This window comes from Neovison vison, chromosome 6 (genome assembly GCF_020171115.1).
Source record: "Neovison vison isolate M4711 chromosome 6, ASM_NN_V1, whole genome shotgun sequence".
Taxonomy (NCBI): Eukaryota; Metazoa; Chordata; class Mammalia; order Carnivora; family Mustelidae; genus Neogale; species Neogale vison.
Window position 1 is genome coordinate 208,824,078 of NC_058096.1, and position 23,538 is coordinate 208,847,615.

Consider the following 23,538-nt stretch of genomic DNA (forward strand, 5'->3'; position numbering starts at 1 on the left):
ACCCCCCCACCCCCTACAACAAGGTGCAAACAAATAAATCTCTTTACTCCCATGGGGTCCAGGCTAACACTTTGAGAAGGAAGGAGGTCCTTATTCCCCAAAGGACCTGGCCAGGAGCTCAGAAAGCCCACTCAGGGTTTAAGAGCAAGACGACATATTTAGTTCTGCCTTCACTTTTTCCTCATTAGATTTACAGTTTATTTCATTGTCAAAATAACCTAAGAAGCACATTACAGTCCACCCTTGAACATCATGGGTTTGGTCCTTAAGGTACAGCACCGTAAATGTACTCTCTCTTCCCTGTGATTTTCTTTTCCTCCGAACATTTTCTCTTCTCTAGCTGACTTAATTGTTAAGACGACGGTATAAAATACATACAGCCCACATCATATGTGTTCATCGACTGTTTCTGTTATCAGCTAAGCCTCTGGTCAACAGTAGGCTATGAGGAGTTAAATTTCTGGGGACTCAAAAGTTATCCGTGAATTTTCAACTGCATGGGGGGATCAGCACCCCTGAATCCCATGCTGTTCAAGGGTCAACGGTATTAATTTATTTCTTTCATTTTCCCTTTGTAGTCATTCCTCCTATCTTAGAAACAAAATCCCCAAAACAACCCAGAAATGAAAGCTTCTCGTTTGCTGAGTGTGCGTGCTGACCAGAAGCCTGGGGTCCACTTCAGAAGTGTTTTGGGGAGGCTGTGCGGGCACAGCTGTCCTCTGGTCCCAGACAGGAGGGACACACATGGGCGCAAGGCGCCAGGGCAAAGGGAAAGGAGAGCCCATGGGGAACGGAGCAAACGGAGAGCACACAGATGGGACCGGCACCGGCCCAGGAACCTGCCAGAGGCAGACAGGAAGGCTCTGTGTTTAGGGAGAGGAAATCTAATTGCCGGGGTCATCTCAATACCTTCTAGAAACACTGTGGGTTTCAGAATTCCAGAGCCGGGGCCCCTGCCCTACACTAACTCTGCGGACCCTTTCCAGGAGGAGCTCCTACCAAGGGCTGCGCAGAGTCACCCTCACCCCCATCCCAGAAGTAGCCACGATCTACTCCAGGCAGCGGGAGCCTTGCCTGGGGGCGGCCGGGGAGCTGGCAGCCTCAAGGCACCTGCTTTCCCTTTCTTTGCCTCTGTGCCCCACCGCCCTGGGCCAGGCCCACCATCATCCAGAAGGACTTCCAAGCAGCCAGGTGGTGGCTGTCTCTGTAAGGAGGCCAACCATCACCCCGAGGAGTGCAGAGGGGACAGCAGGGAAGGTGGGGGGGGGGCTGTTCACCATACAGCTTAGGAGAGGAAAGAGCCAGGAGAAGCGGGGAATACAGAGATGAGAAAGAAGTCAGATTACGTAAGAAGGAGCAGATTTAACAACTAATTAGTTTTGTGAGCCAGGGTGTCAAAAGCAGATCCTGGGGACCAGAGCAGAGTCTGCGCTCTCCAAAAGGAGAGCCAGCTGGGGCCTGGCGGAGAATTCCAGCAGGGAGCTCGCACTCAGTGCCCCCGAGCACTGTTCCTGGAGCTCAGGGGCCCGGAGCCTGCATGGCCTCTGCCACTCCTACCACTCAGAAGCTGAGAACATATTTTTTACAGGTGGGGATGATGCTGTAATAGCTTTAAAGCCACAGGGCTTTGAAGAGCAAACTCTCCAAGTAGATAAACCCTCGCATCACGGTTAAATGTGGCCCTGACCAGTGTCCTTGCTGCTTTTCATCCCACAGCCTTGCAGAGAAGTGGACAGCTCATCAAATGTATCTTAGTGGCTCTTCTGGGTTCCCAGAAACTTTGCCTCCTTGGCCCACCTCTCACCTGGACCTAAACCCACCCCGTGAAGGCCCAGGCTGCACACAGAGGGGCAGCCCTCTTTTGGCCCCAAGGGTCTTTCTTGGGGGCAAGGGAGCAGGCATGACTGTGACGATGCTGGCGAGCCCTGGTCGGGGCTGGGGGGAGCCCGAGGTCTACCCCATGCTCCAGGACGTGAGGAAGGCTGCAAAGCGCAGCTATCAAACCTCACTGACCAGTCCCTTTGCAAAGCTTCCCGAGTAGCACAGGAATGACTTGGTGTCAGAGGGGGGGTCGATCCCGGCACCACCGGCGAGCCAGCCGCTGTTCGGGGGTCTGATGGTGGCTGTGAGGGGCAGAGCACAAGGCCCGGCACCAGGACCAATTTCCAGAAGACAGCCAAATGCTTTCACAAGCAACCCAAGGCCTCAGAACTAGAACTGGGGAGCCTGAGAGTCCTCATTACGGAGGGCAGGGGACCCTCAGGCACACAGGGGGACGTGTTGGAGACTAGAGCTTGGCGCCCTGGCCCATTTGGGGCTATCTTTCTGCTCCAGCCTCTAGAGCTCCTGTTGTAAAGCCCAAACCCACTCCCAGACCTCCTCACCTCTCCCACCCAGTGTTTTCATGCTCTGGAGGCTCACACATGACCAGCGTGTTCTGGGAAAGGCACCTCCACCTCACCCAGAAGCTCCCAGGTTTAACTGGGGTAGGAGAGGCACAAGGCGGGGCCAGGGAAATGGGGGCTCTTTCCTCCCACCTTCCCTGATTTCATGAGGGCTCATTGGTGCCCCGCTGCTTCTGGCCAGCAGAAACTCTCCGCGGGAACACTGGTGAGACAGGAGGCCTCGGGTACATCTGGAAGGCAGTGAAACGTCCCCCGTCAGAAGTTCTGCGCTTCGCAGGTTTCATCACTTCCTGGAGCACAGGGCAGACCTGGGGCTGTCCCCAGCCCCCATCGGTGCTTGCCTGCATCGTCACAGTCATCCCACTGGGCTGCGCCTGCTCAGTCTGGGACCGTCCCCCGCTACCAGCCTCCTGGCTCACTGCTGGCACCTGGCCCAAGTCTGGCAGGGCGCTTGGTAACATCTGGGGAAAGAATGAGCGGATTCACGCTCCCTGAGACAGGGTACAGACTGCCAGGTACGAGCCCAAGAACCTGGATCTGAGTCCCAGGGCTATTACTTACTATCAGTGTGAGCCTCAGTTTCCTTGCCTGTAAAATGGGGCTACCAGGCACACCGGCCCTCCAGGGAAAAAGGCGAGGGTTAAATGAGACAGCGTCTGTAAACGCCAGAGCACTGATCGGCTCAGGAGCACGCAGGCATGAAATGGGAGGGGGAGACGGACTTTCCTGCTTTTCTAGCGCTCCTGGGAAATTCCTGAAAACTGGGACAGCAGACCCACCCATCTGATGCGGCGGCTGGCTAAGCGCCACCAGGCCATAGAGGAGTCTATGGACACTGCCCGGCGTCTGAGGGCCTGTGGGAGGCAGCCGCAGAAATCAAAACCACAGATCTGTTAGAAAAGTTCAAATGGGAAGCTGACTCTATTTGTCTCGCCTTCCAGCTGTCACCCTGCTGGCAGGTACCGAGGCGCTTGCTCCATCAGACCCTGAATCTCTTTTGCTTTGTGTGTGGAGGTCTGCAATCCCTGCTCTTACCCCGGTTCTCACCTCGCCGCGCTGCCCACCAGATCCCTCCCACACATCCCTGCCAAGACGAATTCATGTGCTTCAGATACTCCCACTGCAAGTTTTCTTCACATTTTACAAAGCAAACAGTCCTAGCGAGACTGGCAGGGGCAAGGGGAAGGGGGAGAAAAATCCAGTAACATCACAGAACAGGCTTAGTAAAGGATTTTTGCATTTCAGGGTTTCCTGTAATTTTTGCACCAGGCATCATCTTTCTTCATTGGGAAGGTAAGTGACAAAAAGGAGGGCCCTTCCAGAGTCAGGTCTCCCAGCGGACTGCCAGCCCTGTGTCACAAAGGCAGCCCCCAGAGCAGCAAAACCAGACGTGGACACAAAGCTCTAAATAGGACTGTGGTGGGCACAGCCCACTGGCCATCCCCTTCCCTCAAACAGCTTAACAGCTTGGCTACAGAAGCTAAAAAGCCCAAGCCTGCTTTCCTCGTCTCCCTTGAAGCTGGGGAATAGTCACATGACCTAACTGGCCAAGAGAACATCAGTGGAATTTTGGGGGGATTTGCAGGAAAGTCCTTGCTTTCCAGATAATAAAAGAAACAGTTGCTCACACGGCCCATTCTGTTTCTTTCTCTTGAATAGAAATGTGATGTCTGGAGCTGCAGCAGTCATCTTGCAACCATGAGGTGACAGGAAGGAAGGGCGGAGAGAACCACCGAGATGCCAATTCAGAGCCTGATTCTGGTTCAGTCCCATCAACTTGGGTCTTCCTTTGTGGGAAAAGTCCACCCTATTTGTTTAAGCCATCATTAACTCAGGTTTTCAGCTACTTACAGCCAAAAGTATTACTAACTGATCCTTCTCTCTAAAGCAGGACATCCTCCCTGATTCAACACTATTTCTATCATACCAGGTTATAAAGTAGATGTCTTATGTCATTTGATTTTGGAAGTTTTAACCCCATTTACCCAAGCGCCTATTATGGCACATCTCTACGCAACAGCCTCACAGCCATTGCATACTCAAAGGGTCAGGAATATGTCCCTTCTAGGACTCCTTATGGCAATCAGCAGCTTAATCATCCACTTAGTGTCCAAGTCAGGGTCCTTCTTAATGAACCATCCCCTACACACTCTCATCCAATAGATCGCAAGTGCTACAAATTTCACCATCTGCATATTTTCCTAACCTGCCCATCTCTCTCCACTCCTCCCACCTAGTCAAAGGTACGCATGCCCGGATTACTCCAATAGCCTCTTAACTCGTCTTTGCATCCACACTTGCTCTTTCCACAGTGAATTTATAAAAACACAAATCTGGGGCACCTGGGTATCTCTGTTGGTTAGGCAACTGCCTTCGGCTCAGGTCATGATCTGGGGGTCCTGGGATCGAGTCCCGCATCGGGCTTTCTGCTCAGCTGGGAGCCTGGTTCTCCCTCTTCCACTCTCCCTGCTTGTGAACTCTCTCTCTCTCTCAAATAAATAAATAAATAAATAAATAAAATCTTGAAAACAAAAACAAAAACCACAAATCTGACTGTGTCATCCCCTCTCTTGGAGTCCTTCCATGGCTTCCCATGGCCCCCATGATAAAGTCCAGATTCCTTAAGACCTAAAAGGCCTTGCCTGATCTGGCCACCCCAACCTCTAGCTTCTCCAGCCCTACTCAATCTCTCCTCTTGGCTCTCTGTTTCAGTTGTATTGTCATTCTTTCAGCTTCTCAAAATCACCATATACATTTCTATTTTGGGCCCACCACACACGACAGCCCCTTGACGAAGGTGCTCCCTTCCAACTTTAGGGCCTTCCTCAACCCTTCTCATCACTTTGCAGCCCAAACAGTGATCTTTCATTTTCAGATATTGTCGTTTTCTGTTCCAGATTTTCAGTTCTTCTTTTCTTTTTAAAATAGTTTCCTTCTCTCTTCTGAGATTCACCATCTGTTTATTCATCATGACCATTTTTTCCTTTAAGTCCCAGACCATTTATAGAATAGATGTCTCTGGCTTTATCTCCTAATTCTAACATCTGGGTCATCTCAGGATCTAGTTCTACTGGGCTCAAGGGCTGCCCCCTCTCCCTTATCTTCTCTTGATTACCAGCCACAATTTCCCGATTTTTCGCAAGTCTAGTACTTCTTTTATTGTATGTGGGACATAAGCATAAAAACCAGCCATGTAGAGTCTGGATGATGTCACCTTCCTTTAAAAGTGCTACGTTTGGTTCCGAAAGTTCCTTTCAAAACTGTCAGGTTTATTTTTACTTTTTATTAAGCTGAGTATTTTGATTTTGTCTTTGGTCCTAGATTGTCATCCACACTTCTAACATATGGCCTTTTGGGGGTCTCAACTGTATACTTCTGGCTGGGCCTTAATTCCAAGATCTCTGAGCACTCTGCAGTCCTCTGGAATCTGATCTCCTCTCAGTCTCTTTATGATCATGTTCTGTTAGGCCTTCTGGAGTCTTGCTTTTGTGCCTGTGCAGCCCTCGGCTGAGGACCTGCAGGGAATGTAGATTTCTGCTCACCCCACCACTGCCACACCTCGCTCTTCTCTTGATTTTCAGGGCAAACCAAGTGCTGACCTCTAAAGACAGCTTTTTCAATAAATCTGCACAGAAGTTCAGCAGGAACCAGGGGAATCACCATGGTAACTAACAATTTCTGCTGAACAGCTGAAAATTCACAGCTGACAATTTAAAGAATAATGTCCCTCAGTTAGGTTATAACATCTCCAACTGGAGGCAGAGGTCAAAAAAAAAAAAAAAAAAAGAAAGAAAGAGCTAATGACATGGCCTTTCCCACAATGCCTATTACAGAGTCATCTGGAGGTGACCTGGCTTCCCCCCCAACCAGTAATGCAATGGACCCCAACTGTCAGCAGATTGGGGCTCCCACTGCCTGGGATGTTACAGAAACAGTGTCTTCAGCTTCATTTTTCTCAATCAGTCTCTCGATACGACCGTGTGCTTCAAGGGAGCAAGGCACTGTGGTAACAAGCTCCAAATCCATATGCTCTCCTCTGCTACATTCTGAGGAAGTTATCATGGTTAAAGTGCCTCATTGAAGACCTGTCTTTTGAGTGAGAAAACTGGAGGTCATATATCCATATGGCGCTGGTATTGTGAGCTGCTATACAACGGTTCTAATTCAGCCAAGTTTTGTCGTGATCAGTGGTTATTTATAACTTTGTGCTTTCTTGGCATATAAGAAGTACAGTGTTAGATCAGACCCAAAGTCCATTTTCAGCAGACTACCGTCTCTCCAACAGAGCATCCCAGGGGCCACTACGGCTGGGTTTAACTATCCTTACGGTGACTGCTGCGGGGGAAGAACTACCGCGGGGGGAGAACTACCCCAGCAGTCACTGGCCTTTCAAGACGCCCCTTCCCTCTCATGTCCTGTTTATGTCCACTCCTAAGCGAAAAACTATGGGACTCATCAAACTGCCATGGGAAGTATCCCTGGTTGGCTCCAGCCATGTCCCTCAATTCCATACCCCGAAACTTGGTAAGCCCAGAGGACATTTGGCAGAGAGTGGTTCTGGCATATCCAGAAGGCATTCTGCTGCTCAGGCTACTGGTGATTTAATAAGCAAGCCCCCTCTTTCAACGGCTGGCTTGGCCTTCAATCCCTGAACACAGAAAGAGCCAGAAGCTACCTTAAGAACCATTTGGTCCCACCCTCTTCTTTTACTGATGAGAAAACTGAGCCTCCGGACTCATCCCAGTTTACACTATTAGTCAGGGACACAAGAATTAAAATCAGAGCTTTGGATCCTGGTTTAGTTCCTTTTCACTCTGCTCTTCCTCCATGGAGACAGACCAACCTGTCACTCCTTCTATTTTATTTTATTTATTTAATTTTTTTGAAGATTTTATTTTTAATTTATTTGACAGACAGAGATCACAAGTAGGCAGAGACACAGGCAGAGAGAGAGAGAGGAAGCAGGCTCTCCACCAAGCAGAGAGCCCGATGCGGAGCTCGATCCCAGGATCCCGAGATCATGACCCGGTCTTTAACCCACTGAGCCACCCAGGGGCCCCATATTTTATTTTATTTTTTAATAAGATTTTATTTATTTGTTTATTTGAGATAGGGAGAGCACCCACACAAGTGGGGGGCACTGGGAGAGGGAGAAGCAGACTCCCCACTGAGCAAGGAGCCCGACGCAGGGCTCGATCTCAGAACCCTGAGATCATGACCTAAGCTAAAGGCAGAGGCTTAACAGACTGAGTCACAGAGATGCCCCTCTTTACTCTTTTTAGATGGCCTTCTCTGGACCCTCTGAAATGTCCTACTATCTTGCTGGAGGTTTTCCTAGTACTATACAGAGGAAGATATATTCTTCCTTTCTAGCTTTATTGCTGATATAACTGCAAATAAAACCGAACGCTGTTTGGCCTCTATGGCAGCACAATGATTGAGTGTGTTGAAAGGTCAGCAAGCAATGTCCAACAATGACCCCAGGTGCCATTCATGACTTACCTCTAAAACACCCAAACACATCACCCTCGCGTGAGTGACCGTGAGGCTCACGTGCTCCCAGTCTACACACCCATGGCTCCAAGAGCCCTTCATAGAGTTTATTCCCAACAGTGAGGCTCTCCAATACCCAGAAGACCTTGGTGTTGCCTCCCAGCACACACAGCATTACTGGGGAGGAGGGAACCACCAGGCGGACACTCACCTTTGCATAAGCAGTTGTCTTAATAAACCACTGTCGGAGGTACTTCTGCTCCACCTTTGCTCCAGAACGCCACGAACAGCCATGTTCATCCACCTGCTCATTGGCAAGCACCGTTTGGTCCACCGGGTCCCAGTTAACCAAGGCCTGTTAAAGTTCATAGAACAAAATGATGCCGTCTGGTGAGCGTACGGAATAGGGTCACCTTGAGGCTCCTTGCATGTGTGCAAGTCAACAAGAGCAGGATCTCTGCCCTGAGACTTGAGGGCATCTCCTTGGGAGGACCACCGGGCAAGGAAACCACCAGCGTGTTGTTGAACAACAACAAAAATAAAACCCAGAATACACGAACTACCTCCATGCTTTCACCTTTGAGCAGGATTGGGAGGGAGCCCGTGAGCACATGCCTAATTAAGTTTGGTATCTTCTGGTGTGAGAGGATGAACCTGCAGGATTAGGGATTTTAGTAAACAGAGGAAAAGAAAAAAAAATGGTACCTGAAACTTAGCAGTTATTTTCGGGAAAACAAATATATTTATTTGAATATAAATGACTAACATGTATTGAGTGATTACCACACACCAGATGCTGTGCTAAGGCTGGCCCTTCTGAAGAGGTAAGAATATTATGTTATTACTATTATTTGTAGCAAGAATTACTATCTAGACTTACTCCTGGGGCCAGAGAGCCTTGTGGTGTTAGCAAAAGACTTGCCCCTCATGTAGCATGCTACCCACACTTGTGAGTTCATCGGCCAGACAGTGGAGGTAAGAATATTACTACCCCAATGTTACAGACGGGGAAGTTGAGGAATAGAGAGATTAGATAACTTGTCTAAGGTCACACAGTCAGGAAGTAAGAGTATGGGCAGGAACTCAGGTCTCTCGAAACTATAAAAATTTTTGCCACTTGTAAAAACTGCTGTTTTTGTTTTGTTTTTTAAGATTGACTGATTTGAGAGAGAGAGAGTGCATGAGTGTGGGGGTGGGGAGGCAGAGGATTCTGCAGAGGCAGGATCCCAAGCAGACTCCCAGTTGAGCGTGGAGCCCGACGCGGGGCTTGATCTCACCACTGCAAGATCATTGAGTGTGTTGAAAGGTCAGCAGATCAAGAGTCGGAAGCTTAATTGACTGAGCCACCCAGGAGCCCCTAAAAACTCCTTTTAAATTAAGGTAGAACATACAGAGAGTAACGTGGATCAATCAGAAGTGTACAACTGAACGAATTTTTATCATCGCTCATTATCAAGATATGGAACATTCCCAGCATCCCAGAAAATTCTGCTGTGACTTCCCCCAAATCAGTATCTACCCCCGAAAGGCAGCAATATTCTGAAATCTACCCCCATGGATGCGTCCGACTGACTGAACCATAATGGTCTTAACCATCATGAAGCGTCTGTGCAGAATTCTCATTCAGTTCTGCTGTCACCGAAAAAAGCAGGTTTGCTGTTGATGTTCATTCTATGCATTGAGGTAAAACTTAGAACAAAGGTGTCAATGAATACAATGAATTCAAAGAAGATATGTCCAGGCACTGAAATATTCTAACTTGATACTTGCTATTTCTAGAAGAATTTTTAAAATAAGAGGCACCTGGGTAGCTCAGTCAGTTGAGTGGCCGAATCTTTATTTCAGCTCCCATCCTTATCTTGGGGTCATGGGATCAAGCCCCAGGTTGGGCTCTGTGCTCAGCGGGGAGTCTGCTTGAAGATTCTCTCTCTCCCTCTGTCCCTCCCCCCATTTACCCCTCCAAATCCTCTTTCCACCCCGGTCTGCACCTCGGGAAGCTGATCTCTACAGCGGCGCTCACCGGGCCACCTGCCCTACTCCTGCACTCAACGGTGAGAGGCACCTTGGCATCCTCCCGGTCGGTGGTGTCTGGTGGTCCCAAAGGCAACGCAGCCTCCATCACACAGGCCTCTGCTTCCGCTTCTCCCAGTTCCAACAATGGTGCCTTCAGACTGGGCCGGCAAAGGCCTCCCTCTGTGGCCAGCACCAGGTGCCTGACCACTGCTTGTGGGTTTCCCTAAACTCTGTACAGAATCAGTCTTTTCATCTCATTTTCTTCAGTAACTGCTTTCGGGTGTGTTCTTTATTTCCTGCCAAGACCATGACTGATCTAGAGACACATCTAAAAACTAAGAGTGGAAGACAGACTAACTCATCTGTGGGTTAGTTTTACAACTAAAACCTAGTGTAGCCACTGAAAAACGGAAGCCTGCAAGGCACAGAGGCAGGGCGGGGGGTGGGCGAGGTCTGCACCGAATGATCTTTTTCCCTCTTGTTCCACAGTCCCTGAAAACCTTGAATCCATAAATACAGAGAGACAAAATCTAAGACAAATGTATCCTAGATGTGGGGCACCTGGGTGGCTCGGTGGGTAGGGCAGCTGCCTTCAGCTCGGGTCATGATCCCAGGGTCCTGGGATTGAGTCCCACATCAAACTCCTTGCTCAGCAGGGAGCCTGCTTCTCCCTCTCCCTCTGCTTGTGCTCCCCCTGCTTGAGCTCGCTCTCTTTCTCTAGCTCTAATCTCTCTCCAAATCTAAAAACTTCGGGTTAATAAACTAAGGATGACTCACTTCTCTACTATCATTGCCCGGATTAGGGGTTACAGGGAGGGGTACCACTTCAAATGAAAAGATAAGGGGGACTAGGTGGCTCAGTTGGTTGAGCGTTGACCCTTGGTTTCGGCTCAGGTCATGATTTCAGGAGAGGGCTTCGTACTCAGCGGGAAGTGTGCACGAGAACTCCCTCTCTCCCTCTGCCCCTCCCCCCGCTCAGGTCATGGTCTCAGGGTCCTGGGATCAAGCCCTGCATCGGACTCTGCTCAGCAGGGAGTCCGCTTCCCCTCTCTCTCTGCCTGCTTGTGATCTCTCTCTGTGTCAAATAAATAAATAAATTTTTTTAAAAAAAAAGAAAGAAAGAAAAGAAAAGAGAAAATGAAAGGGCCAAGTATTATTTAGGAACACTGACAGGTCTTTCAAGAGCCCCCATCCCCCCAAAAAAGATGTACAACTAAAACTGTATAAAATAGAGGGGAAAGAAAGAAAGAAAGAAAGACGGACGACAAACAGACCTCTGAGGATATAGGAGAAACAAACAGCACTGCAGATTACAAAAACAAATAGGACTTTATTTTCTTATCAACATTTCCCGCACAGCCTAGCATGTCGCAGGTTCCAGGTTACGAAATACAATGAGGGAGCTGTGCTCCAAAGAGGTTTATAAGTTATAATAAAACCCTGGCATTGAACGAAAGACAAATAAAAGCAAAACACAAAACCAATTTTGCCCCCCCACTCCACTGAAAGTCTTGGTGGGGGAGAGAAAAAGACCAAAGGAAATAGTATCTCAAATCAAAGATGCATCAGCTGGGAGAAACCACTGGCTTTTCTTTCCAGGACCACAATCCAGCCCATCCCCAGACCTGCTGGGTTCAGGTGCAGCCTCTCCGCAGGGGGTTAATCCAGGGGGGTGTGCCAAATAGAGGGCCACTGAGGTTCTGGGTATGTAGCATGTGCAGCCTCGTGAGGCCCCCAGGACCTGCTCCCAAATCCCTTTTCTCAGGTCTCCATTCTTATGAAAGTCTCTACCATGCAACCTCCCTTGAAACCAGGGTCTTCTCTTATCCGGCGTTCCCGGATTTTTACGTCTTGAACACTGACTTTGACAGATACCCCTGACTCCTACTCAAGCATAGTCTTGCTACATTTAATATCGTTTCTGGACAACGTCACTGACTACGGTCATGTCTTTTCCTTTCCTGGTTGATCTTCGTTTGCCAACATCTATTAAAGCCACCTTCATGCTCCCTTACAGTAAACTAGGCTCACTGGTAAAACACAGCCTGTGTCGGTATTTCGAAACCAACCTTAAATCACTGATTAAATCGATCCATGAAACCACGAAAACACCTGCAAACACACTGAACCCCGTGAGGTTCTGCCCACTGCTTCGCTCACATAAGTCATCTGGTAACATCACAGAAGGAGCCGTTCCAAATAAGGGAATTTCCCCAGTGGATCAAGGGTTAAAAACCAGCATCTGTATTTTTTGTTTGTTTGAGTGATTCGTGGGACGCTTTCAGAAAGCTTTTTAGAAATGCGCCCCATGACACACTCATAAACCTCAATCAGCCAGGGCCACGAGGTAGGTATCCCATCATTTCTGCCCCCTCCCCCACTTCCCTTCTTGGCCTGTAGGTTCTCAGAGGTGTGGGTGACTATGGGCACCAGTGGGAATTCTCAGGGTGTTTTCCTCTCGAATTCTCATTCATCAATTCTCTCTGTGACACAGCAGCTGTGTGGCACCGACTGGCCCAGTGAGCCTCCTGTTCCAGACCTCCTGCTTCATCTCAACCTCCCCTTTCACGTGGGTCCTCCTTCCCCTTCCTTCCCTGCGCCCCATCCTTCATATAAGGCACGGGTCCCTTCTAGATCACACCTTCCACTGCCATGCTTTCGTCTCCTAGCCAACGCCTCTCAGGCTACCCTCCATCGTTTTCCTTGCTGCTATCTCCTCAGGCTCTCCTATACTTTCCTCAGTATTCTGTGAGGCAGCTGCGGGTTCCAGAAGGATGCTTTAGGGTACTGATTTTCTCAAGGTCCACTAGCTATTTTCCCGACAAAACCATGCCTCATTAAGGAACACCACATAGACCTTATCAAAAAATCAAACTCTCAAAATCCATCTAGCTCCCTTCCACCCTGGATGGGCCTGAGTTTAGATGGAGTCCGGAGGGGAGGGTTTCCAAGGCGACCGGTTATTTACTGCTACTGCCTTCCGTCGCCACCAGGGGGCAGAGCGGGAGAGGCTGCGGGTGTGTGCACCCTGTGTGGTCCCTGCCCGCTCCCTGCTCCCGGGTGCTGCAAACCTGGCTCACTCCAGTGAGTGCCATTAGCTCCGTCCCCAGCTGCCTCTGAAAATCCTGCAGGAGCCCAAAGGCAAACTCACAGATTGGGTGGCTTCCACAATTCCCAATGCTCAAGCACAACACGGCACCCTCCCCATGCACCACCTCTCCGTCATTTTTTTTTTTAAACCAGAGCAGTGAAATTAACATTCTGCCAAGTGTACGTCTTTATAACCATAGTTTTGGCTGAACATATTTTTGTTTCGTGAGAGCAGGAAGAGATGCCCTTTGCAAAGGAAATAAGCATTTTGATAGACGGCGCTAGTCATGGACAAAAGACTTCCACACTCCAGCTATGTCTGGTAATGCCTTGCTAAAATAGTCTCCCCAAATGTAAGTTCATTTAGACAGCTTATGCCAGAACTGAATTTAAGGGTTAAGGCTATCTCCTATTTAAAAAAAAAAAAAGTTATGACAATGCTGTTGGAGGAAAGGCATTATTAATAGGTGGGTTATTTTTGGCTTAAATTGCTTTGCAGAGAATGTTACCTGCAGTCTTTCTAGAGTCAGTTAACTTCCTGATGTTAATTTCAAAAGTTTCAAAAGTTTGTATTTCGCAATAAACCGTGTGAGCGGAATACCAACTGGCATCGATTCGTTTTATGTTTTAAAGCCAATCTGGAAATAGCTACCCAATAAAAAGGAGACCCACATGAAATATAATACCTTGCATAGGGCTAACTTCAAACATACCAAGTGTGCATTTCTGCCTTCTATTTGGGATTTCTTTCTTTCCTTCTTTTCTTTTTTTTTAAAGATTTTATTTATTTGACAGATGGAGATCAGAAGTAGGCAGAGAAGCAGGCAGAGAGAGGAAGCAGGCTCCCTGCTGAGCAGAGAACCCGATGCGATGCGATGCTGCGGGGCGGGGCTCGATCCCAGGACCCTGGGATCATGACGGGAGCCAAAGGCAGAGGCTTTAACCCACTGAGCCACCCAGGCGTCCCTGGGATTTTTTTCTTAAGATCACGGCTAGGTGGACTCCAAAAAAATTAATACACCAAACACCTTTCAGGCAACAACTAGCCACAAAACCACTACCTTTCTAAATCAAATCCAGAGAATAAGCTACCTTATTCTTTCCTAATACGTGGCTGTGGATGGGGTGCCTTAGAATTAGCCTGGAAGCTTTAGGAGTTTTTTTCCAATTTCAACAAACCACGACTCCAGGTAACTCCACGGGTATGCTCAGGCAGGCATTTATTGAGCACCAACTGTGTGCCAGGCACTCCAGGTTCTTCAAAAGCACTGATCTGGTTAATCCTCAGGGAATCAGGGAGAAGAGTCTTATAACAGGCAGAACAATCCCACCCCAAAGATGTCCACATCCTGGTCCCTGAAACTGGTGAATATGTTACCTACATGGTGGAAGGGTCTTGGACGGTATGATCAAACGAAGGATCTCGAGATTGGAGAGATCAGCCTGGATTATCCAGGTGGCCCCAAAGTCATGTCAAAGACTCTTGGAAGAGAAATGGGGAGGCAGGGGAGTCAGAAGGATGTGGGACGGTGGATGCACAGGGCAGAGACTGCAAGATGCTAGGCTCTGGCTTTGAAGACTGAGGGTGGGAGAGGGAAGTGGGGTCAAAAGTCAAGGAAAGCAGGCAGTTTCCAGAAGCTGGAAAAGGCAAGCAATCCCATTCTCCTCTAAAGTCTCCAGAAGGAGGGCAGCCCTACTGGCATCTTTTTATCCCAGGGAGACCCATTCCATGGACTTCTGACCTCTGGAACTGTAAGACGATCAACTTGTGTTGTTTTCGGAAGACCCCGTTTGTGGTCATTTGTTACAGCAGCAACAACAGGAAATGAATGTAAGTTGTTCCTAAGAGAGAAGCTGTCAGTGGGGGAAACTGAACTGTGTTCCCCAAGGGGATGCACTTGGAGGGGGTGCGAGGTGAGGAGGAGAGAGACATCTGGAGCCAGCAGGAGGCTGTGTCCATGCCATGAGACCCTCTCCCAGAATCCCTTCTGTCTTTAAAAAAGTTACTTAGCTCCTAAGATGCCGCGTATGATTGGCTTTGGATCCAACCCAAGAGTGACAAGGTTCAGTTTCCTATCTGGGTTTGACGTGCTGGGAGAGGTACCAGGAACAAACCCAAGGGCGGAGACAGAGAAGCAAGTGTCCTATGTATAGGAATACTACCATAAATCTTCAATGTATTCAAAAATAAAATAAATAGCTACAAAGAATAAAATCCAGTGAAGGAATATTACACAGCACACGCAAGGGCTCCGTGCCAGAAATGCTTACGCTATTAAGTCAATGTGCCCCCATAATTTCAACATCCCATGCATATAAAATTTTAATTGTTTTTGAAGGTTTTATTGATTTATTTATTTGCCAGAGAGAGAGAGAGAGAGCAAAGAGCACAAAGAGGGGGAGGAGCAGGCAGAGGGAGAGGTAAAAGCATAGAAAATAAACTAACCACACCACTTCGGCTAAGGACCATTGGATAACCCAAGACACCTGCTTAAACTGTTCCACCAACCATTTACCCTTCCCTGCAGTTTACCTGCAGGGCGCCCTATGCTTTCATGTCTCACTTGGATCTGAGGTCATCCTGTCACCTGGGAAACATACGTAGCTCCTGCTATCTCCCTCCCTCTGCCTGGACCCATGGGTGATGCCGGTGTGGAAGCCCCTTCTGGATATAATTACTGGAGTCAGGGCTGCTCTTCTGGAAATGAGCCTGTCGGGCCACCAGATCAGCACTGAAATCTGTTGATAATTTTCTACTCATTCCCTTCTTACCCTTTTCCTTCAAACTGCTGAATAATGCTTTTAAGAAAAATTAGTCAGATCTCAGAAATAGACAAAAGGGACCAGGAAGTAGTATCCTTTCCACATAGGCTGGGGTGGTCTAGCAGGCCCACATACCCCAGGGATGATCTGATTTTCTAGAGGCTGGTACCTTGGTTTGACTTCTTATTTACTATGATTTAAGTTGTTTTACAATCTGGCCCGGGTACAATGGGGAGGTTAACTTACAGAAAACTCATCCCAGTGCAAATGGTTTCCATCTGAGAATAATGCCAACAGCTCCCATCCAGTGAAAATGCACGTGATTTATTTCATAGCGAAGGATGCTCCCAAAATTAGGCTTATGGCCTTGTAGGACATTAGGTGGCTTGGATTCTATTAGCAGGTTCATTTCAGTGTTCCTCTGACTCTACAAATCTCCGTTCTCGAAATCTCACTTTGAACCAGTCTTAACATATGACTGGTTTCCCCACTAACGAGAAGGTGGATAAAACCTCTGATGCATGTTCGTTTTGTATCTGGGCGGGAACCAGGTCTGTAACTTTTGGAAACTACACTTTAACAATATAAAAAGGTCTACGGCGGGCAGGAACTCCGAACAGATGTTCTGGTCTCTCACCACTGCCCACTTGAGGGGGCTCTGGGCCCAGGAATGGCTATGGTGTTTTAAGAAATTAAACTGACCCAGGGAGGTCTACAGGACTGGGACAGCAGTATGCTCCAGTTCCACCAAATTCTCAATTAATTCACCCCCAAATGCTACTGGGGACTCGGGTCTTCCTCCGAAAAAATAAAATCAACTCAACAGCAATGTATGTTAAATAACCCACACATTAATATTCTTAATTTAAAGACAGGAGCAGGGCACAGGGTAGGTGTTGATTACTTTGTACAGTGGTTCTCAAAGTGTGACCTCTGGGGTTCCCTGAGGCCCTTTCAAGGGGTCTGTAGGTCAAAACTCTTCATTATAATAATAAGACGTTGTTGGCCTTTTTCCTTGTGTTCACATCTGCACCCAGAATTCAAAACTGATGGTGGGTGAGACCATCGGCCCTCAGCATGAAGCAAGGTGGTGGCGCCGGACCCTACGAGGGGACACCGGATTCTTGAGCACTGTGCACTTCCGGGAGAAAGGGGGGAAAAAAGGTCAGTTTCACTGATAAGGTGCTTGACGAGGCAATAAAACGTGTTTGTGTGCTTACATCTTAACACTTGAGCACACATCCTCGTTGTATTTTCTGTGATGAAATGGGACGTAGGCCTACGTGTTGCCACACTGGGACAGTTGTCTCGAGAGAAAGCACAAACGGGACTATTTGAGTGGTGAGCGGATTGGCCAGTTTTTTTATTATCAGTTTTTTCATGTAACTATGATTTTATGTGACAGAATGACTGATGATCGACTATGGTGACTGAGACTCAGGAACATGGCAAACACGTTCGCAGAAATAAACAATGTGAGCCCGCGGCTCCAAGGGAAACAACTGATGGTTTCTGTTTCCAGTGATGAAATTTGAACTTTGAAGTGAAAAAAAAAAAAATCAGAATTTTAAAAAACTTGCATCCACCCACCATGAACTTCACAGCTTCCCAAGACTTAAAAACTCTTCTGATGGTATTCTGAGATGAAATATGGCAACATTTGGAAGATCTGCATAACTCACTAGACGGGGATTTTCCAAGGGACCGATGCACGATATTACAAGATGAGGCATGGGTAAAAAAAAAAAAATCCATTCAAAGTGCAAGACAGACCAATGCATTTCAATGTAGCAGAGTATGAAAGTTCATTGATGTTTCAGATTTACTACCGCAACTAACTTTGAAAAACCACCCCTTGCTGAGTTTTGGTGTAGTATCAAGAAAGAACATTCAAAAATAATCTGGAATGGTTATTAAAATATGCCTCCACCTGGAGCAGCTTCTGCCTGTTCTCTTGGTGTTTACCACTGTAACTTTAGTAAATCACACTTTGATTTTGGCATATTACCTTTAGACAGTTTTACTAACCTTCTGCCATGGAACAGGAAATATTCAGCCTGATCATACAGCACCCCTTCCACCCCTGACCCCTCTTCTAGTTTCTGGGGTCTTTCTTACCTTGAGCCTTAATGGCTACCTTTCTAACTATTAAAACAAAACAGATGTACCCCTCTAGCTCTTCATCTCTGCTGCGTTGTTATGAAAGGTAAAAGGATTGCTTCACACTTGCCTCTCCTTTTCTTCCCCAATTTCACCCTCTGATTTTGATCAGCCATATGATTTTTGTGCTGTCAAGGTTTTTGGTTTTTGTGAAATTTTGGTTTTATTGTGAAATTCAAATCGAGCCTTCTGCATTTGTCTCCACAGTGATTATAATTTTCTTTTAAAGATTTTGTTTATTTATTTGAGAGAGAGAAAGAGAATGAGCAGGGGTGAGGGGAGGGATAGAGGGAGAAGCAGACTCCCTGCCAAGCAGGGAGCCTAACTCGGGGCTTGATCCCAGGACCCTGGGATCAACTCAAGCAAGGTTCCTGAGCTCAACTGACTGAGGCAACCGACTAAGTCGTCTGGGCGCCCGATTCTAAACATTTTTCAACTTAAACCACAATGACTATGTAAGCCTGTTCATGGCAAGACCAAGCCGTATGATATCACCACAGAAAAGCAAATGTAATTCTTTAAATCCCACTGGTCAAAGGAGAATGTCTTCAGCATAAAGGTGCAATGGATTTTCTACTTGTTACCTCTGAATTTTCTAGATCAGTGCTGCTGGCAGGTCACTATTCTGTTACGATGGAAATTTCCATATCTGCACTGTCCAATGCTAGCTTACTAGCACATGAACGGGGCTGATGTGACTGAGAACCAGAGTTATTCATATTACTTCATCTGAATTACTTTAGATTTAAATATCAACAACCACACGCTGCTCGTGGCTTTTACACCTGACAGTGCAGACCCTGGCCACGCTATGATACTCCTTCCCTCCTCTCTCCCCACCAAAGGCTTATTTACCATTACTGAGCCCCTGCCAAAATAGGCACCTCCATTTCTTGGGAGACCACTAGATGTAGGGACTACAAGAGCTGTTCTTTCTTTTTTTTAAAAGAAGATGTTATTTATTTATTGGAGAGAGAGTGAGAGCAAGAGAGATCACAGTGGCAGAGGGGGAAGGAAACACCCCACTGAGCAGAGAGCCCAATGTGGGGCTCGATCCCAGGACCCTGAGATCATGACCAGAGCGGAAGGCAGATGCCTAACTGACTGAGCCACCCAGGCACCGATGTGAGAACTGTTCTTTCAACAGCATCTCCAATCTTCCCCCAGGCCATGAAAGCGAGATGGTACCACCCATTTAGTAGATGAGAAAACACAATTCCTGGAGTCAAGTTACTCAGGCTGTGCACAGCTGAGAGAGGTAGCGGACCTGGGCTTGGAGAAACTTCCTCTCTTCCTCTGCTCCCTCCCTGATGTCAGGATGGGCACACCTGGTGGTGGAATTCAAGGGTGACAGAAGCCCTGGGACTGCCCTGGAGGCACCAAACTCAGCCAGGCAGTAGTTACTTTCTGGGTCTGCCATGACTGAATTCATGAACTTGATGGAGGGTTCATTTCTACTGCTTCTGTGCAGGGTTTGTAGCTTGGTTAACCAGGACGTGCTATAATAAGACTGAGATTTTAAAAAAATTGTACAGTGCAAGTAACTTTAACTTACCTCCTTCTGATAGGCCAGCCCAGCTTCATAGAGCTTAATAAAGAGGTACTGAGTCCATTTGTAGTAATCTGGTAAACATGTAGTTATTTCCTGCCAAAGAAGGGGGGAAAATTACTCATAGGCCATTGTCAACATTCCCCCTCACCCCATCACCAACGTATGCATGGGCCTTGTGATTCAATTTTAAAAAGCAATCGCACTGCAAAAATATTTACCAACCTCTATTGGTAATTCGTAAAGTGAGGGAAGAAGCAATTCATTCTGGGAAGAAAGCTATTACTGAAATGCCACCCCTACCTTTCCTACGGTCAGTTTAATGATCAGAAACTCACCGTCTTCTGCACACCTTTCCCCGGGGCCATGCAAGTAACAGGTGAATGACACTGTATGAAACTGGGCGTTATCATTTTTGTCAACATGTATTTTGGGGATCGTGATGTTAATTCACAAATGTAGCTCATTTTGAAAGCAATCACAAAATTCAAGAGGAGTATTTGCCCGTTTCCGCAGGACATTTGAAAACATCATTTGAAAACAAATCTCATGTTTCTACATGTCACTGGGCCCTGGAAGCTCTTTTAGACTTATTTATATTCCATTTATTCCATTAGGTGAATCAGGCTGTTGCCTGGTTAGGAAGACCCATTAAAATCATTATTAAAATTTAAACTTAGCGGAAAATCACCTGGCTTGCATTTCCAAGTCTAAATCTAAGGTTCCGAAAACACGTTTCCTGTCCTGAAAACGCATTTACTATAGAATCTTTAAAAACAAGCTACTGAAGAACCAATCTCTAAGTTGATAAAGTCAAGTAAGCATAAAACCTGTACACTGTCACACTTCTCGAGTGGTCTTTAACGTCAAAAAAACAGCTAATATAAACAAATAAAACCTTTAAAAAATAAAATAAACTAAAATAAAAAAACCAGCTAATATCAAAATGATCGTAGGGCAGGGACCATTCTATATGGTTCCATGTGGAAAAGACTATGGATATAAGGCGTATTTCTATCGAAAGTGCAAACAACCCAGTCTTTCTTCAGACGAATGAATGAAGAGACAGGGTTGAAACCCAGGATGGGAGGGCAAGTGGGACAGGAACTGGGCAAGGTGTCAGATAAACTGGGGCCCCCAATGGGCTATTTTTCTTATGTAAGATTCTTGGGTCCTTTTACATGGTATTTTGTAAAAACAGCAGAGCAAACGCCGAGAAAACAAGGAATTCAACTTGGCTCACTGGCTCCACTCCTCCTGCTGCAAGGCAGGTAGTGAAAAACCCGCCAGTCTAACAGCTTGGCTCCCATGGGAGCTGTCCCCCAGCGGGCCGGCCCCACGCAATGCCAGAGCTGAGAGGCCCATGACACAGCTTCGGAGGTCCCAGGATCCCAGGTCTGCAGGCGGGACATGCACCGACACTTTGCCAACTCAAGAACGGGACCAGCACACAATGGGTGGGTATATTTCCCTAAACCTCCAAGTTCACTTTTTTTTTTTTTTTGAAGATTTTATTTATTTGACACAGAGAGAGAGAGAAAGAGAGAGAGACAGCAAGAGAGGGAACACAAGCAGGGGGAGTGGGAGTAGAAAAGCAGACGCCTCATGGAGCAGGGAGCTTGACGCGGGACATGATCATGATCTGAGCCGACAGCAGAAGCTTGACTGAGCCACTGAGGCGCCCCCAAGTTCACCTTCTGAGATGTCCTTATCTCTTCTCTACCAGCTACCTGCCCACCCCCAGCCCTTGCAGGATGCCACAGAACTCATTTTCCCTAGTTTTCCAGAGAGACCAATTAAGAACTCCCATTTTCTAACAAAACCCAGGGCAGGAGCTATCCTCTGTATGTTTCATTTTGCTCAGGCTGAGAAGCCCTTGAAATCAAAATGGATATAAATATGCTTCCATGTGGTTATATGTTAACTAATTAAATTTTTTTAAAAGATTTTATTTATTTATTTGACAGACAGAGATCACAAGTGGGCAGAGAGGCAGGCAGAGAGAGAGAGAGAGGAGGAAACAGGCTCCCTGCAGAGCAGAGAGCCGGATGTGGGGCTCGATCCCAGGACCCTGGGATCATGACCTGAGCTGAAGGCAGAGGCTTTAACCCACTGAGCCACCCAGGTGCCCCAAACTAATTACATTTTTAAGTAAAAAAAAAAAAAAAAAAAAAAAAAGAATGCTTGCATGTTGAATCAAATTGGTATCCCTCCCATAGGTTTCACAAATAAATTCAAATAACATCGGTTCACAATATGAAAATGGGGGCAGTGGTGTGTGAGGGGTGGGTAAGGGGAACTGGGTAAAAATATTCCCCAGACCTTGTTATTGTGAATGTCGTTTAAAATTCTCATCTGTTATAAGTTTAAGGAAACACGTGAAGCAAATATGACCAAAATCATGACAACTGTTACATATATTTTTCTATATATTTAGTTATAATTAATATAATGTAAAATATATTGTATATTATATATACTTTATTTATATATCTTATAATAAATATACAAAATATATACTAAATATATAACATTTAATTATATATTTACTTATATAATTATTCTATATTATATATTACTATAATATGTAACGCTATATATACTATGTACCTAATATATTATATTAGAATACATATATTCTCTATGTATGTATGTGTATCTGTTGTCAGCCCTTGAATCTGCCTCTCTATTGAAAGAAAAATTAAACCACAATGGAACAGCATTATTATCTCCATCTTGGTTTATGGTTTTGAAAACCACTTTAACCTAAAATAGGAAAAAAAAAAAAAAAAAAAGATCCAGTCAGGAAAAAAAGAAAAAGGAAAAGATCGTTACCCAACCAAGCATTAGCCTACTTTCAGTCAGACGTATAATGCAAAGTGCCTTCTCCTCGGAAGCAAGGGGAGGAGAAGGTTGGAGGACCGTGGGTCCCCATCTTGCACTCTGGCCTCAAATGTGGCTCTGACCCACTTTATTTACATGGGGTTTCTGCATGTATTGTTTGAAGAAAAAGTAATGTCAGCTGCTAAAAGAGCACAGTTTGAAAACCACTGCCCTGAGCACCATCATCCACTCCTGATGGTTTGATTTCCATGTCTGTTCGTTCACCTGCCTGCAGACTGCAGTGGCCTGCCCGGAGGAGGGGGGTGGGAGGGGGAAAGCAGGAGGGGATAGGGGATGGGAGCAAGGGATGCCCTGAGGACAGAACCTGGCCCCTGCCCATCTCCTCCCATCTGCTGGGCCCAGCCAGCACCCTTAGTCCTACCCATTGCACCCATGAAGAGATGCCACAGCAGACATCACCAGGCTCCCCAGGGGCCAGTCCTACAAGAACCATAAATGTGGTCCCAGGTTGACACTGCTCAGAAATGCATTCCATGAATATGTCATAGAACTCTCCTGGAACCTCTCTTGATTTGCTAACTTTGAAAAAACTCCCCCAAACCAAAATAGCTATTTCTGGTATTCTGATGCCTCCTCTCAGTACAAACCAGCAAAGATATCTTTCTGGAATTAACCCGCTTCAAAGTTGCAACTTTCATCAAGTGACTAGAAATTCTGTGTCTGGGGAACTATTTACTCAAAACCCAGCCCTGCAGACAAAGGTCTTCAGTGGTGGTGGGGGGAGGGGGTTGGCACGCACAAAGATGTTACTGGCCCTTCTTCCCTCCTTGCCCGAAGAAAAGGTTTTCTCAACACGCAGAACGTCCTCTCCCCTGGCACATCTGTAAAGCCAGGAGACATCCGTCACTACATTTTGGTGGGGCTACGCCGCAGTGCACAGGACAGCCCCTAGACCAGAAAACTATCTAGCCCCAAACATCACTAGTGGCAAGAGGAGAAACCCTGCTTGAAGGGCTTTGATTTTTTAAATTTCTTTTTTAAAGGTTTTTATTTATTTGTCAGAGAGTGAGCAGAAGCAAGGGGAACAGCAGAGGGAGAAGAAGTGCTCCCCACCGAGCAGGGAGCCCCGATGCGATGCGGAGTTCAGAGTTTCAATAGCATCTGTTGGAATCCGGCCCCCTCCAGGCCCAGCCCTGCCTGTGACCCCACGGTGGAGCCCTG

At 46.9% G+C, this 23,538-nt stretch overlaps 1 protein-coding gene across 3 annotated transcripts in view; it reads right to left on the minus strand.

The window, feature by feature from the left end:
* Window positions 1-23,538, minus strand: part of LARS2 (leucyl-tRNA synthetase 2, mitochondrial) — a 155,515-nt gene that overhangs the window by 83,970 nt on the left and 48,007 nt on the right. For all 3 annotated transcript variants that reach the window (XM_044253744.1, XM_044253742.1, XM_044253743.1), the window contains 2 exons: window positions 19,480-19,569; window positions 8,110-8,253 (listed from right to left, as the gene is read on the minus strand). In XM_044253744.1, the coding sequence (XP_044109679.1) occupies window positions 8,110-8,253; window positions 19,480-19,569 (234 nt within the window). The remainder of the gene's footprint in view (window positions 1-8,109; window positions 8,254-19,479; window positions 19,570-23,538) is intronic.